Source organism: Tamandua tetradactyla, chromosome 3 (genome assembly GCF_023851605.1).
Source record: "Tamandua tetradactyla isolate mTamTet1 chromosome 3, mTamTet1.pri, whole genome shotgun sequence".
NCBI lineage: Eukaryota > Metazoa > Chordata > Mammalia > Pilosa > Myrmecophagidae > Tamandua > Tamandua tetradactyla.
The window spans coordinates 19,711,744-19,729,496 of record NC_135329.1 but is presented as its reverse complement, the minus strand read 5'-3'; the positions used below and the strand labels follow the sequence as shown (position 1 = coordinate 19,729,496).

Here is a 17,753-nt window from a genome sequence, read left to right as displayed (position 1 = left end):
TACATATATAAGCTACTTGGGAATCTTGTTAAAATGCAGATTCTAGTCTAGCAGATAGGGAGGGGAGCCTGAGATGCTACAGTTCTAGTAAACTCCCAGCTGAATGCTAATGGGCAGGAAGATGGTGAGTGGAGCCACTCGAAAATTTCAAAATTCAATGTATGTGATTTATAAAGCGTTCCTGTCATAATTTTAGATTCAGACAACACAATACATGCGAAATAAGGTGCAGGTGCAGGCATCTGAAATAGCTTATGAGGTATGGGGACTGTGAAGTCAAAGCATCTATCTACATTGGTTTCAATGCAGTTTAAGAGTAATTCACATTAGCATTCATGAGAAAGAGTATGTTGGACTTCCCTTGCACCACAACCAAGCTAGAAGCTTGGTCTAATTCAATATAGACTCCGTATTTAAGTTCATAGAAAGCTTATGGAATCTACGGAAGGGGGGATCAAAAGAAAAATAAGATTTAAGCATGGGAAAGTGCCCATTTTGGATTCAAGTAAATTCAGACTCATATGTAAAATACTTTAAATAACTTTATTTGGGGATGGTCTCTGGTCTTTTTTTTCCTCCACAAACCAGAGGTAACAGACAAATATTTCTCATGCAGTATTGAAAATCTGGTGTTAGTGACCTCTGCTAAAATGAAATGTTACTGCTTCCTATAAAAATAGAAAAGATAACTGTATCCTCATGACCAATTAAAATATTAACTGCCATTCCAGTTTTTATTTGGAGGTATGATTCCCTTTGTAATAACTGATTCCTCCAGGGTCCTTCATTTTTGATAAAGACCTTGAAGACTTGGATAAAAAACCACCCAGCTGGCCAATTTCAGCAGACCACAGTACTCTCCCAAGCCATATCCACCCAAGAGCGTCCATTGCTTTTGTTTGAAGACTTTCCTTAAGCTAAGAACTTCTCTGGGAAACCCTATTTCAAAGCTAGGCCCATTACCTGAAGTTATCACCAATTTATTCAAGAGGCACCCAAGAGGGAGAGCCTAAGACTGCCAGAGTCAAAGCTACTGGGTCTATCTGAGGGCAGGAAAAACAAGTGAATCCAGAGCACTCAGATTCTACACAGGGTCCTCTGACAATCCACTGAGCTGTGAGGCAAGCACAGAAGAGCTGCCAGGAAATTCACATCATGGGCACATTTTCTACAAAATGTTATTACAAAAATACACAAAACGGCACCCAAATGCTCCTTTGTGAGCATCTCTCAAGCCAGTCCTCAAGCCCCCTCCTCACCCTCTGAGCACTTTCTCCCTCCCCCAACTCCACATCTCACCTCTAAGCTGTGATTCCAAAGTCTCTCTCCATCTTCAATTCCACATTCCCGCCAGCCCTGTAAATATTTCTACATGAATGGTCCTGACTGTCCTACAATTTAACCTATTTTAAATTGACCTCATTAGATGTTCTCTGACATATCCTGCTTCCCTCTCCAACTCCTGTCGATTGCTTTTTGGGGGTATGCTGTGAGGTGGAGGTCACTTCACTCTTTTTCATGAGAATATGCTGATTGCTTCTTAACTCGGTAAAAGTCATCCATGCTTGAAATCTCAGGGTCATTTTTGACTTGGTCCCCTTATATTTAAACATTCGCCAAATACTTGCATCTTATCTTTACCAGGCTTTTTCTCACCTATTCCTCAGGTTATTACTCAGACTATTGCAAGACCCATGATAGGTGTAAGATGAATGTCTACAAACCAGAATTTTAAAAATTCTTATGCCAAAACTGTAAATTAGGTGGTAAGATTATTTCCATTTTACTAATAAGGAACCAGTCGTTCCCCAAAGCGAACAGACCCAAAATCAAGCATCCAGTAAAGACGATGATTTGAACTCCTGTCTTCTGATCCCACATCCTCATATTTATTCCACCCTACAGCTGTGCGCTGTGCTTGAAAGAAAAAAAAAGAAAGTGATGTTTTGAGAAGTCCAGTAACAGGTGTTTCAGATGGCTCTGGGCAACTGGATGCTGGCGGTTCAGGGGCTGATTCTGTGCCTGAGGACGTGTCGGAGGTACCATAGTTGTTCAATTCTTTTCATTACCTCCTACTAAGTACAGATATTGTTAGAGCACACATGGTCTCTTCTTGATTTTCTAACTTGATTAATCTCACTTACACCTCCCTCCTTTACAAGACAGGGACCATTCATTCCATTTTACACTCGGAAAAGTACACACCTAGGATGTCACAAGGGCAGGATTCAGGCCCAGATATGATTAATTCTGCAACTCAGTAGAGCTTGGTCCCCTCATTATGTAACAGGAGCTCCTTGGGTGTAAAAATAAAAATTCACCTTTACAACCACTTTAGGTCACTTAAAAAAAAAGAAAAACAAGAGCCTCTTTTCCTACAAAACACATTTTAAAACATAAAAGGATCAGAGCCATCTCAAGACAATCAGCCACCCCATAATGACCCTCCAAAGCCACACAGCTTCATGTCGCTAAGGACAGGAGAAAACTCGGGAGCTCCCCGGTCAGCCAGATCTAAAAAAGACCATTTCACAATGCTAAAATCTTTTCCTCTGTCATCAGCTTAACTATTATCCCATTATTTTAACTTTTACTTTCAGATAGAAAGAGTTTAATAAAATGCCTGCAGGTTTTCAAATTGGGATCTTGAAAAAAAATTTGAAATCACACTTCAACAAATCTCCATATTAATCGTGTTTTGTGACTATTTCCTAGGAAGAAAGATGCTAAGGATAAAAAAAAAAAACTGAGAAGCAGAGAAAGAAAAAAGATAGTTCTAAACATCAGTATTCCAAAAGCGAGTAAGAAACCACAAATATCAAATTCAAAGTGGGCTGAAGACTGAGCACTGTCCTCAGGCATATCAGCTGCATACAGATGTAATTAATCTCTTCTGCTGCATTCTATAGCCTGAGCACTACTTGAAAGAAAAAGTAGGATGCTGAGACATAAAATATACCTATTCTATTAAAAGATCATTTTAGAAAGCAGTTTTGTAGAGTTGAGAGAGCCAAGAGAAGCTACTGCCGAATAACTATATTTGTGATCTCCATTTTCCTATCTGTCCAAACCCCAGCTCAAAAGAAAAGAAAACATTCAGCTCTGTTAACTGGCATAATGGCAACATCTGTGCCTTACAAGCCTCAGGTCAGAACTTACTGATTGGAGTCATGGTCATCAGCTGAGAGGCCAGTGAGGGAGAAGCACCCAGACACAAAGGCACCCATTGGAACATGTATGACTGTAAGTCTCTAATTACCCCTTCTAAATTTGGAGCCATGTGACTGGACTGTAGACAGTGCCACTGACCCCCGCCAGCCTGAGCGCTATGTAGCTGGACCACAAAGGGATGTGAGCCTACTCTTTGCTCCTTCATTAAAGTATAGTGTTACATTTGCTTGCTGCGTTATTTCCTGGTCAATACGCGGCTCCCTGGTTGACGTTCAATGTTCAGCTCAGTCAAAGCACCTGGGTTAGTTTAACTATTACTGTCCGATTTATTCTGGAATTTTAAGGGACTTTTACCCTTTACAGGGAGTGATCTATTTGATATCACAATCGTATTTGATTTTTTTTTAAATCATAGAGTGATAACAAGTACTCTTAAAAAACTGTCCTTCCCAACCTAATACTCAAATACTACAGGTTTGAAATATTTTCTTCTTTTGAGTTAAGTGGGGAGAAAAACAAGGTAAAACAATCTCTCTCTGGCCACCAAAGCATGATTAAATCCAAGACCGGAAGGTGTTCGTGAGGGAAGATACTAAGATTTGCTCAAATACTATGACAACCTAATTACCTTTCTCAAACACGTTTGCCTCTCTTTAAAGAAGCTACAAAACAGAAAACCGGTGCAGTGTTATCTCGCATTCAAAAGAAATCACTGTCAAATACTACCACTGAAATAATCTTTAATAACCGAGTAAAGGCATGCCCTGACATGGGAAAGTATTTAAAAATATATCTAGGCCATGCCAAACAAATATACTTTTGTTTTGAGAGCAAAAATTAAGATATTTGGCTCTGTTCTATGAACTCCTGATCACGTGTTGAGATTATTTAATGTTCCAATTCAGCTAAAGATCAAGAGCTCCGAGGCCTGACTGGGTTCAAGTTCTGTGTCTTCCATTTGCCATCTCTGTGATCTTTAGCAAGTTACTAAGTCTCTCTGTACCTCAGTTTCTTAATCTGGAAAGTGAGAACATTAATAGTTAGTCTCTCTTAGCTTGTTACAGATTAAGCACTAAGTGTTTACTAATTAAACAAAACCTATGAGATGCATCTGATATAAAAGTACATTTAGAGACTAAGGTCATCATGATATTTCCTACTGGCTGACAGTATTTTATATAATCAAGTCAACCCTTAAGGAGGGATAGACTCACTTTTCTTCGTTCACTTATGCCTAGAATCAAAGAAGCATTGTTTGGGTACAACTCAGTCTTGTCATTCTCCATCCTTTACCCTTTCCTCAGAGTTCACTTTATTAAACATGTCAAACTTCCCATCCGCTACTGAGGATACTGGAGAACTCTTGGCATGCACACTTGTTTTAATTCTCATTTTTCATTTGTAAATATTCTCAATATCAGAGCATTTAGCAATGAAGTTTGAAAAGTAATTTTTTCCTTAAATTCTAACACTTTGGCCCTGAGCTCTCGGCTAAGGGAAGTCAATCAAGTTGACTATTGTGCAATCAGCATTCTAGTCTGGATTTCCTTAACAGGCTCAATATCTCTGCCTCCTTCCTTCCCTCTGCAGGCGGAAGTTTAAACGCAGAAGAAGAAAAAAAAAAACTGTTTTAAAGCTGCTTATCAATTACCTTAAAAACTTATGGAAACAAGTTTATTAATAATTTGGTAACTTTTTTCTCAAAATGAAAATAGGCACAACCACCACCACCACCACCATCTGTGCATTTATAGCTTAGCTTCTTGAAAACAAAGCAACTCAGAGATATGTGGCTCTACAGATTTATGGCATGAGAGAAATTAGGTCAAAAGAACAAAGATTTAAGAGACCAGGCAGTCCAGAATATTGAATGTGTCTAATTTAGGGGTCAGGTAATTTGAATTCTGATATGAGATCTGTCACTAGAAAGCCATCTGTCACACCAAACAGGGACTCTGAGTCTGGGATTATAAAAGAAGGTTATCTAAGGCCCCTCCAAGCTCTAAAACATCACAATTCTTCAAGCCATAACACTAACACAATTCCTCAGAGGCTGCAACTTCTCTGAAGCACCAAAGGCAGAAAGGTGGGCAAAGAAAAATACACAGGCTATTTCACTTTCTTTACAATTTCTTAGGGTCATTAAGTCCTGTCCTATTTTTTTTTAATTCAGAATACAGACATATATCATAAAACAAACCTTCCTCCACCCATAACTGCCTATTACCTTATCGCGCCAACTCAAAGAACACAACATGGGGTGCGCCACTAAGCCACTTAGTCTAAGTCACCAGCAGTGCTCATGGGGGGATGAATGGTCACCAGACAAGAATCATGTTGGAGGAATTCCAGAGTGGGATGAGAAGTGAGGCTGACTTATCTCCTAGATATGTCTTACTTAGTACCAGAACTTGGTCTTTTATCACTAGGCAAGATCTCATGGTTTGACAATGCAGGTGACACAGCTAAACTTTATCTCCAGACAACTTGAAGTATACCACTGTCTAAATCTGAAAGCTAAAATACTATAACTCCAATACTTTCTCATAATACACTTAACTCTATCCATACTAATGACTGGCAGCCATGCTGACCCAAGTGATGGCTGCTTCCTATTCTAAGCATGCAAACCGTACATTTAGTAGGCCTGTCACCCAGTTCCTTCCTGACTTACTGGCGTGTATCTTGTCTTCATTTCCACCTCCCTGCGGCTACAGCAGCAAATCCACTTAGCCTAAAACACCTCAACTTCCCATCACTTTGGTCTGTAATACCAGTTCCTTCTACTCATTCCAGAAAGCTGGGTTGGAATTTCAATGAAATTATCTGCCTATTCGTCCTGTAAATTTTCTAATTCACAGTTATCAGAGATGGTGATAAAACAAAAAGACTTAAGTGGCAGCTTTCTCTCAGAGATACCCTTCTCTCAGAGATTTGGGAAGTCTAAATGTGGGTTTATCAGCAAATTCAAATTCAAACATTAACTCAAACTCACCACAGTGCTAAGTGCTTTAATTTATATTAACCCTTTAAATTTCAGAGCTACTCACTGTGCTGGATCTCATTAATCTCATTTTGCAAATAGATAAATCAGATTTCAGAGAGAGTAAGTGGCTTGCCCAAGTAATTCAGACCGAGGTCTTCTGCTTTCGAGACTTGTGTCCTTTTCATTATCTCACTGTGACCCAATAAGATAATATCAAGGTCCATTTCACATGCACATGCTTAGCTAGAATTGTATAACGCTCATCCAGTGAACTATAAACCTATAATGCAGTTATAGAAAACACAACACAGGTGGCCCACTAAAGAAAAAAAGATTTGTTAGAAATGTGTGATATGCATACTTGACTTTAAAAATAAAAAACCTGATTTTTCTTATGCATCTTCAAAATAGTTTATTCCCATTTAATCTCCCCTACACTCTCCCTCCTATACATTTTCAGGAAAAATAAACTAAATGCACTTGATCATTGAGAAGTTTAGCATTCTCTGCCCACTGATGGCAATGCCATAGGTCAGGCACATGACCTGATGATGAGCAAGAAGAAATGAAATGCCAGATAATCTGTAAGTAGCGAGGGAAGCCTTAAATGATAGTTACGGGGTATGTAACCTGTACAATTTGCCATTTTCTCTCCAAGATAAACTTAAATCCTAAATCATAAAAAATAAGTATTTATAGGTTTTATCAGCTCTATTAAGCATCAGTATAATCAGCTCCCTCCCCCACCATCTCAGAAAGAAAAAGCCGACAGAACAGGAAATTATAGAACAAGGGGCTGGAAGAGATTTTGGTGACCATCCAATCCAACACCCTCAATTTACAATTAAGGAAACTCTGGCCTAATCACACAACCTGCTCCAAGTCACCAACCAATGTCAGTGCAGAACTGAAGCCAAGCGTTCTCAGCATTCTTTTCACAACACCACGTTCCTGCCACCAAAACTGCATCCGAGCAGATCCACTGGCACTATTAACTATTCACCACCCACAAATATTTGTTAGGATCCAATTTACATATAGCAATCCAGGAAACACCACTGAGTAAAATGACCATAGCATGCCAAGTTGGCAAATCTCTAGAGTGTGCTCTGCCTGCTCTTAAAACTCAAATTATTTTTTACTCGCATCATTTGCTTTATAGCTACAGAAACTGGCCAAGTGCTTTACAAATATGTTATTTCCTAAGGAGAGGATGCTACAAAAACAAGCACTGTGCAATTCATAAGAATAAGACCGGTACCTTGCCCAGAAAGCAATCTCGGGGGTGCCTTTCGCGTAGCTGGAGTCACGGCTGTCATTCAACCCATTGGCGATGGCACTCGAGTAGCCCATCACTATTCCACCATCTGCTGAGATGCTCAGGACATCTTGCTGTCCTCCCCCTGATGTCCTCTCCAAAAACTGACCCGCTTCTTTAATGCGCTGCTGAATCATTGGCGTGAGGGGCATTTCAAAGCTAAAATAGCTCTCAGGCTCTGAATATAATGTCTCCAACGACTCTGCACTGTAGTATAAAGAAGTGTTGTCCAGAATGGTTTCAAACTGGGAGCTGTACACATCGGTGGAGTCCTCCACATACCCAGGCCCCGAGACATCATCCTCTCCATCCCTGACATACTCCTCTAGCTCAGGAATTCTGGAAAGGAAGTAAGAGTCAAGGATTTCAAGGTTAGGTTAATTTTTCTTTTGTTTTTCTTTTTTCCCTTTCAACAGTATAAAAGAGATAACATTCTGTTGTATTAGCAGTTGAATTCATGGGCTTCTGTCTTAATAACATACTTGAGAAGGAAGATATCAAGGAAACATATCCAGGCTGAGAAAACTCTCAGCATACATGTGCTACACTAGCCTATAAATAATTTAATAGAGTTCCAAACTAGCTTCTTGGTGTATGAATACATCTGGTCCAATGAATATTTGAATAAAATATGAAAATCTCATTTTAGCCAACTGAATTCCAGAAATTCGGATTAACAACTATCTTTCTCAATTATAACAGAATTTATATGGTATGAGTTTAATGGAGTAAAAATAAACTAAACTTCCAGCAGTCTATTAATACTTTAAATAAGACCAACTGCTCTCAAGAATCTAGGTACATCAGAATACAAAGGCTGCCCCCTGTTGGCAAGAGACAGCACCACCAAGAAATCTGAAGTCCAAAATTAGGTAGCCAATGAAGGACCTAAAGAAAATAAAAAGCCAAAGGACATATTATTGCAAGATTAACAAAAACAATGAAAAACCAGAAACAACTTGCAAGTTAATGTACAGGGATGGAACATTAATTTTGGCACACCAATTTGAAATATTAATATGCAGCTGAATATTCAAACAAAGGAAAATAAAAAGCTCAGGAGATAGGGCAATGGAAAGAGCAAGGGGTCCAGAATTAGGAAAACCTGGAGTTGAATTCTGACTGTGTCCCTTTAATCAACTCATTTAACCTCTCTGAGCCTCAGGTTTCCCACCTACAAAATAGAAATAAAAAGAGGACTTCATAGGCCATCCAAATTCCTGGGTATTACCAAGATTCACACTCAAGAATGCAAGTGTCATTGCTGTTTTGAATTACTGAAGGACTACTGTGCCTGAAATATTATTCTGTGCTAACTTTTCAGTGGGTTCCCACTGCAGGTGGAATAAACCTGGCAATCCTTAGCAAGGTCTACCAAGCTCCTATGCTCTTCCTTACTGCTCCACACTCATTTCACACCTCTCTTACCAGCTACTCTAGCTCCAGCCACACTGACAGAGTTTCAGATCTTCAAACTGGCCATAAAGTGGGCCTTGGCTTGCACAGCTCCCCATTCTTTGCCTGGCTAACTCATTCATTCTTCACGTCTCAGTTTAATTATCATCTCCACAGAAACACTTCCCCCAAGTCAGCAAGTGAAATTAGGCCCCCCCACCCTCCTTTCATACTATTTTTTTCTGGTATGTCTCTGTTCTTTTCCTTCACAGCACCTAGCACAATCTGGGATCCTATACTTATTAACAAAGTTATCAGATCAATGTTTATCTTCAGCAGTAAAATCTATGAGGACAAAGAACATATCTGTTTTGATCATTACGTGATGCCCAGCATCGAGCGGTGTTAAGCAGACAAACAGAAAATATCTGTAGAAGGAAGGAAGGAAGGATGAATGAACTAATATACTGCACAGCAGCAGAAGTGGGAATATATATAATACTGACGTGCCTCAGAGAAGGCTGCTTTTGAGGGAAGTCTGGAGTTTTTATGTGGTGAGCAGGAAGAGGGAGGGAGAGAGGGGGAGGTAGCCCCCCTAAAGAAGCACCACTCAGTGGCTCTATTAGTTAACTGTAGAGGAAGGACACTTCCTTATACCAAAAAGAGAAACAAAAACCTTCAGCCTTGACACATATTCTCCCACATAAAAAGACAGAAAGAAGAAAAGATGGTACAAATTTGAAACAATAGCATACAACAAATGCCTTTGCCAGAAGAAGCACTCTTTTGTCAGACTACAAGCAAAAGTGCCTGTGGAAGTGAAACATGGGTCAAGTCTTCCGTTTATCCAGGGCTCTAAGCTGGAACTGATGTCCAAAATGAAAGACCGGAAATGCCATATGATACCAAGTTTACTTCTCAGGGCCATAAATCAAAACTTATGCTACTTCTGAGGAAGGATTCCCATGTGAACGCTGTTGCAGCAATTGAATTATAAAGTTTACCCCAACTGTCTGAGAGGTCATCCTTTCTAAACAGGAATTTGGGTGGCCCAAACCCAGAACCTCCGTGTTCCTGTATGTGGGCTCTCCAGAGGCATCAGTGGCACCCAGGGAAGAAATGCCTAAGATAAGATTTAATACTATGGGGTATGTCAAAGAGAGTCCAAACTTTTTCATATTATTAAAGATAACTGTGGGGTGTTTTTAGTACCATGATGTTAGAAAAATTCACACCTGTGAAACACAGCAAAATGTCAGAAATGGGTTCACGTAATCTGGCATTCAGTCTCTCCATAACTTTGCTTCCCTGGTCCTACTTCTAAAACAATACTTCACAGCTTAGAAACTTAAAAGGGATCTGAAAAGACCTGGCTTATAGTGACCTCTCTTCCATTTCCTGATAACAGGGCTTCAGTACACTGTGAATTGAGCTCCATCAAACACAAGACAAGGGTTTCCTATCATATAGATGAGGGACCACAGACAGTAGGACTGTGCAGTGAACTCACCTTTCCTTGTCTGTCTCCACTCCAGGTTTTTCCTCAAGATGCTTTCTGTTTTCCTTCAGGAAGACTTCATCCTCTCCACTGTCAATAAGAGGCACAGAGGAGAATGTATCTGAGCGAGTGCCAGGCCTCTCTAAGGGATCTTTCCAGGTTTCACCCCAAACATTCTCAATTAAACCAATCGAATTACACAAACCGGCAGATGAAACGAGAGGGCTTGGCACTTGGGAAAACTCTTTGCTTTCAGGAGAAACTGTCCTTTCCAGGGATCTCTCAAAACGTATTGGATGCCTTGGCTCGTGCTGCTCCCCTCCTGCCCGCAGTATCTCTACCCCTTGGAATCCCACATGTCGGACACGGCCCGGGCGTCCTGTAGAGCCGCCTTGATCACACCCTCCAGGTGGCTCTCTCCTCAGATCAGACCTACTCTCCCTCAAAACCCCAACACTGCCCACGGAGTTGGGCACTGTCCCTGGACAAACAGGCTCCTGCATGCACAGAGCCCCTTTTCTTCCATTACTGGCCATGTAGGAAAGCTCTGGCTGAGTTCCTCCAGTGAGCAGCGCTGTCAGATCCTTCTGGATGCACAAATAAAAACTTTCCTCAGTCGTTATAGCAGCTGAAAGAGGTACAGCCAGTGATTTTTCTTGGCCAGCAGGGATTAGTTTGTTGGATCCCTGTGTTTTATGACCGGCAATGTCCAGCTCTTTTTCTACCTGCTGAACTGAAAAACCAGAAACACAGTCTCTGCCCAGTACCTTTGTAGCCTGTAATGTCCCTGAAGCTATTCTGGTTTCTGTGGCTTTTAAAGCTGAAATCAAAGAATCAATGGGTTGTAAATTTTGCTCCTTGAGGTGACTTTGAGACGGGGCCTCTCTGACATCTTTTGGTCCTTCTTTAATGCTGTCGAGCCTGGAGTGCTGGCCAGCAAGAAGCTGGGCCCCCTGCTGTCCCGGTGGGCAGCATGGCAGAGACTCCACATCAAACTCGAGTGAAGCCTGTAGACCTTCTCCGCTTTCCTCCATGGTCCCATATTCTGGAAATTCATTTGTAACATTCTGTGGGAGTAAAGTGCTTCCTCCATGATCACCTATGAATGGAACAGAATGGATACGTGACTTGTTTTGAAAACCAGGTCCCACCGTGTATTAATACATATCCACACATATTAGGCACTTGATATTTATTTGATTTTTTTCACTATCTCCTTCTTCCCACCACCCTACAACACATGTATTACAAAACGTTGCCAGTGATACCTTCCACTTAGCCTACGTGAACGTGATCACAAAGGTTTCAGCATAGAGGGAGGCATTCTAATCAATCACATAGGCCATATTTAAACTCAGTTCTGAGAAAGTCCCATACATGAAGGTTCAATAGCTCAGTTGCTTCATGTGCAAAAAAAAAAAGATTAAAATAAGGATATGGATCACCTTCCAAAGACCGCCCCTGCGAGGGAGCACCAACAATATGTATATTGAACATAACACCAAATAGCTTTATGACCCAGCCAGTAACATTTGTACAGTGCAATCTTGGAGGCAGAGCCACAGAAAAAAAAACCAGGATCTATCTAAAGTCAGTAAATATTTTTGCAGGGGAAGCCTCCCCTTTGCTGTTGGATTTCTGTGAGGGGGTAAAAAAGGCTTCTAAAACATCCCTGGAGAATGAGAGTGAAGCCAAGAAGGAATAAGAAACTTAATATGCCGAGAAAGAGTTCCAGCATTCCAACTGCATACAATTTAAATGGTTTCTCATCAGAATTCTAATATATATATGAAGAAGATGAAGCGATACTATTATATATTTACTATATTAGATCAAATTATAACATTTTCTTCTTAAACTGGCAGTCAGTAAGGATAATGGGACATTCTGATAAACAGAAAATTTAATTTGGGGATTTGCTGATGACAGTTGCAATCCTAACAGCCCTCGTATCCAATTTCCTTTTGAGCTTGGTTTTGGTTACTAAGTCCTGATCAACACTAGAACTGTTGTACTCACTACACTTCTTGTCACTGTTGTTTTTAAACCACTGCAGAGCTACAACTTTCCTATTCAGTAATACCTGCTAAATGTCTGAATATATCCATTGAGATGACTGACATGAGGCTCTTGATTCCAAGACAAGTGCAAAATGGGGAACCTTGGGAATATGAATTAACATGTGTTCATAATTAATACATAATTATGCATCTGAGAGCGTATGTTGCTTCATAATACATTTTTAAGTAATTTATTTTTTAAATTAAATTCTAACCAATTAAATTCCAATTTTTAAAATTAAATTTCAAGTCTTGATGGAGTCCTAGAAGCACCTCTCTGTGATGCCTTCCCAAGACAGAACCAACTGGACGTGGCCTGCTGAAGTACAAAGAGCTGGCTGCGTTTAGGACACTGATTTTGAAAGGGAAGACAGCTAGCAACGATGAAGACCCTTCTTCTAGGGCAGCCCGTTAACATCTTCCTTTCAAAAAAGAACGGGGTAGAACTTATCATCTTCCCTTTTCATGTTTAAACAAAGTTGTATAACCACTGCCACTAATTCTAGGACATTTTCATCATCTCAGATAGCACCCCATGCTCCCCACCCCAAGCCCAGGCAGCTACTAATTTACTTTTTCTCTCTATGGATTTGCCTACGCTGGCAGACTTTTTTTTCCTGATGGAAAATTTTTTTAAATTTTTATTGTGACAGCATATGTACAACATAAAATTTCCATTTTAAACACTTGCAAGTATACAATTCAGTGGTATCGATTATATACACAATGTTGTGCTACTACAATCATTCTCCCTTACCAAAACTTCTCTAACCCCCCAAAAAGAAACTTTGTACCAACTAAGCATTAACTACTCATTTCACACTGCCCCACCCCGGGTAACCTGTTACCTACCTTACGTCTCTATCACTTTGCATATTCTAGTTATTTCTTTCATATAATATTTGAACTTTTGTGTTTGGTTTATGTCTCAGTCCAGATGATATCTTCAAGATTCATCTATATCATAGCATGTATCAGAATTTCATTCATTTTTATGGTTGAATAATAGTCCATTGTATACATATACCACATTTTGTTTATCCACTCTTGCAATGATGAACACTTTAGTTCCACCTTTTGAGTACTGTACATAATGCTGCTATGAACATTGGTGTAAAAATATCTGCTCATGTCCCTGCTTTCAATTCTTTAGAGTATACATCTAGAAGTGGAATTTCCCAGTCCTATGGTAATTCTGTATTTAACTTTCTGAGGAACTGCTAAGCTGTTTCCCACGGTGGCTGCACCATTTTGCATTCCCACCAATAATGTCCAAGTGTTCCTAGTTTTCTATATTCTCACCCACCACTTGTAATTTTCCCTTTAAAAAAAAAAGTCATTCTAATGAGTGTGAAGTGGTCTCTCATTATGGTTTTGATTTGAATTTCCCTAATGGCTAATGATGTTGAGCATTTCTCATATGTGCTTATAGGTCATTTGTATATCTTCTTAAAAAAATGTCTAGTCAAATCCTTTGCCATTTACTCAATTGACTAGTTGTCATTTTATTGTAGGGTTGTAAGAGTTCTTTTTATATTCTGGATACAAGTTCCTTATTTATATATATATATAAATATATATAATATATATATATATTATATATAATATATATAATATATATATATATTATAGTAGTCTTCTTTCATCCGTGAGTTGTCTTTTCACTTTCTTAATAATGTCCTTGGATGCATAAAAGGTTTTAATTTTGATAAAATCCAATTTACCTATTCTTCACTTTTGTTGCCATACCTAAGAAATTTCTTAATCCAAGCTCACAAAAATTTACTCCCAGGTTTTCTTCTATGAGTTTGAAAGTGTTAGTGCTTCACTTAGATCTTTGATGTATTTTGAGTTAAATTTTGTCTATGATGTGAAGTAGGGATACAACTTCAATTTTTTGCATGTGAATATCCAGTTGTCCTAGCACCATTTATAGAAAAAACTATTGTTTCCCCCACTGAACTGTCTAGGTACGCTTGCAAAAAATTAAATGATCATAAATGTAAGTATGTATTTTAGACCCTCAATTCTGTTCCACTGGTCTATATGTCTATCCATATATAAGTATCACACTATCTTGATTACAGTAATTTGATAGTAAGTAAACTCAGGAAGTGTGATCCCTCCAATTTCATTTTTTTTCTTTCCAAGACTGATGTGGCTATCCTGGGTTCCTTGTATTTTCCCATATGAAATTTAGGATCAGCTTGTTAATTTCTACAAAAAAGGTAGTTAACATTTTGCTAGATTGTGATGAATGTGTAAACCAATTTTGGGGGTACTCACATCTTAAGAATACTAAGTCTCCCATCCATGACCATGGGCTGTCTTCTCATTTATTTTGATATTTTTATATTTCATTTAACAATGTTTTACAGTTGTTAAGTATACAAGTCTTATACTACTTTTGATAAATTTATTCCTGGTTACTTTATTCTTTATTTTTATTATTATAAATGGAATTATTTTCTTAATTTTCTTTTGAGACAATTCATTGGTAGTGCATAGAAATGCAACTGTTTACTGTGATGACTAATTTCACATGTCAGTTGGCTAGGTTATGATCCCCAGTTGTTTGGTTTGTATTTCATAGGTGGATTAGCATCTACAGTCAATTTATTGCATCTACAGTCAATTGCATGTACAATCAATAAAGGACATTGCCCTCAACAATATGGGAAGTCTTCTCATTCAGTGAATTTCAGGTCTCAAATTGAGAACAGGTGAATTCAGAAGTAAGAAAGAAGGATTTCTACCTCTTATTCTGCCAGCCAGGTTCTCCTGGGGCATACAACTTCATCTTCATCAGAGTTTCCATCTTGTGGCCTGTCCTCCTGAATTTGTTGGACTTGCCAACCCCCACAGCTGCATGAGTCGATTCCTATAGTATATACTGCCAGTTCTGTTCCTCTGAAGAATCTTAACTAAAACAATTACCATATATTGAACTTACTACCTGCAACTTTGTTGAATTAGTTTTTTGGTTCTAGTTGCTTTTTTGTAACTTCCTTAGGATTTTATAACTACAAGATCCTATCATCAGTGAATAGAGATAATTTTGCTTCTTCCTTTCTAATCTAGATGCCTTTTATTTCTTTTTCTTGCCTAACTGCCCTGGCTAGACCCTCTAATTCAATGTTAATTAGAAATTGTAAGAGCAGCCATCCTTATCTTGTTCTTAGTCTTAGAGGAAAAACTTTCAATCACTAAGTATGGTGTTAACTATGGAATTTATGTAGATGCTCTTTATCAGGTTGAGGAAGTTCCCTTTTATTCTTAGTTTGCTGAGTGTTTTTATCATGAAAGGGTGTTGGATTTTGTCACATGTTTTTCTTATCAACTGAGATAACCACATGGGTTGTGTCTTTATTCTATTGATATATACTACATGAACTGACTTTTGTATATGAACAAACATTGCAATCCTGGAATAAATCGCACTTGATCACGGTGTATAATCTGTTTAGACATTGAGTTTGAAAGTATTTATTGAAGATTTTTGCATGTATTTTTCCTTATACTCATAAGGGATACTGATCCATAGTTTTCTTGTAATATTTTTGACTGGTTTTAGTATCAGGGATAATACTGGCCTCAAAGAATTAATTGAGAAGTATTTCAGATTTTTTATACTTTGTATATCTTTTTAAAGCTTTTACACTTATTTTTTTCAAGTTTTACACTTTTTTTTTTTTTTTGCCTTTTAGCAGATTTCACTCCCTTCATCACTGAGAAGACTTTACTTTCTTCAACAGTTTAAAACTAAAATTTTGTTGTAATGTAATGAAAGAAAGAAGTAAAAAACAAAGGGATATCTTTCACTCTTCAACAAAGTAAAAGAGCCAAAAAATGGGTAGAGAAGTACTTATCCACAGTGGGAAGCTTTCCTCTAAATTTTACAATGCACAGAAATATAATTAGTTGCTGTGATGATTAATTTCATGTGTCATGTTACAAAAATTCTAGGATCATAAATATAAAATTTCAATGTTTTAAAGGGTTTACAAATTCAGCTACCTAAGACAACAGGCTCAAAGGAATGATACAGAATATGCTACAACCAAAAAAATAAAAATAAAAAAACAGGTCATCAATTCTAACTATGCTTTGCATCCCTTCCCTCAACTCTATCTTCCTGTCCAGTGGTCCCCTAGTATTCTCTCTTCAACATTTTTCCTTAAGTTTTGAAAAAACTCTGAAATGGTTATCTAATGTCCAGCCTCATCACCTTCCCCCTTCAGCTTACAGACAAAATTCTTCCTAAAACACACATTTATATTGCTTTCAGTAGCTTCACATTGCTATAGAATCAAGTTTATATTCCAAACTCTTTTTTTCTCAACCTGACATATATTTTCTTCCCATCTCTATACCATCAAATTATTTCCATTTTTCAAGACCTAATACAAAGACCCTCTTCTTCAATAAGCTTTCCTTTAATCACCAATGCAAAAGCCTTTTTACTTAGAAAGGCTTGACAGAAGCCACCTCAACTCCACACAAACATCAAGATAACTTCAACTGTGTGTTACATATGGCACATACACATGAAATAAATTACGGTTTCAAAAGGCTACAATTTCTAAGCAATCGTTAAGTGCTTTAGGGGAAAAAAAAACTGCCATAGTGATCACTGAAGCTTTATGTATAAATAACACCAAAACATACTACAGTGAAATCCATTGAAAGAAGGAAAGAATAGTTAAGCTTTATCATTTGAAAACCCTTTTGGTTCTAACCATTGAAATGGCCATCCATAAAATGACCACAAAATAAACACTGGTCCAAAGATCAGTTACCACACACACACACAAACACACACACACACACAAATCAGGGAAAGGGACTTCAAAGAAATTTGTAATTTCCTCCTCTATTTTTATTACTTTTTACTGAAATGTACCACAGAAAGTAGACAGCACATTTGTGGTCAAATGTTTGTGATGTCTTAACAGGAACTGGTCAAAAAGAGTGGGATCAGACAAAAGGGAAAAGGACTAAAGCAAATCCTTGCATGAGAAATAGCTTTCTTGACTATTCTAATAAATTCTGCTGTCTTATGTTTACTGTTCTAAATAAGTACTATTGTTATAAGTTTGATTTATTTTTAACTAATTAAGGACTGGTATAGAAATGAAGGTCCTGAGGGGCTAGAGGACTTGACCACCATAAAATAAATGAAGTGTAATGAAATGTATCAGAAGTAAAAGCCAGGGCCAGATTCCTGGGGAAAACTCATTTTCCAATAGTGGTAATGTTGACAAACATAATTAAAGAATGAACAAAGTCTCCCAGCTGAAGTTCTGGGTAGAAGCAGCCTTAATG

General features: G+C 38.3%; 1 protein-coding gene across 7 annotated transcripts in view; it reads right to left on the bottom strand.

Moving 5' to 3' along the window:
• Window positions 1-17,753, bottom strand: part of PSD3 (pleckstrin and Sec7 domain containing 3) — a 661,802-nt gene that overhangs the window by 291,095 nt on the left and 352,954 nt on the right. For all 7 annotated transcript variants that reach the window (XR_013172375.1, XM_077152669.1, XM_077152668.1 and 4 more), the window contains 2 exons: window positions 10,381-11,467; window positions 7,419-7,814 (listed from right to left, as the gene is read on the bottom strand). Coding sequence is in view for 6 of the 7 variants with exons in the window: in XM_077152669.1 (XP_077008784.1) it covers window positions 7,419-7,814; window positions 10,381-11,467 (1,483 nt within the window). In the remaining variant the exon portion in view is untranslated. The remainder of the gene's footprint in view (window positions 1-7,418; window positions 7,815-10,380; window positions 11,468-17,753) is intronic.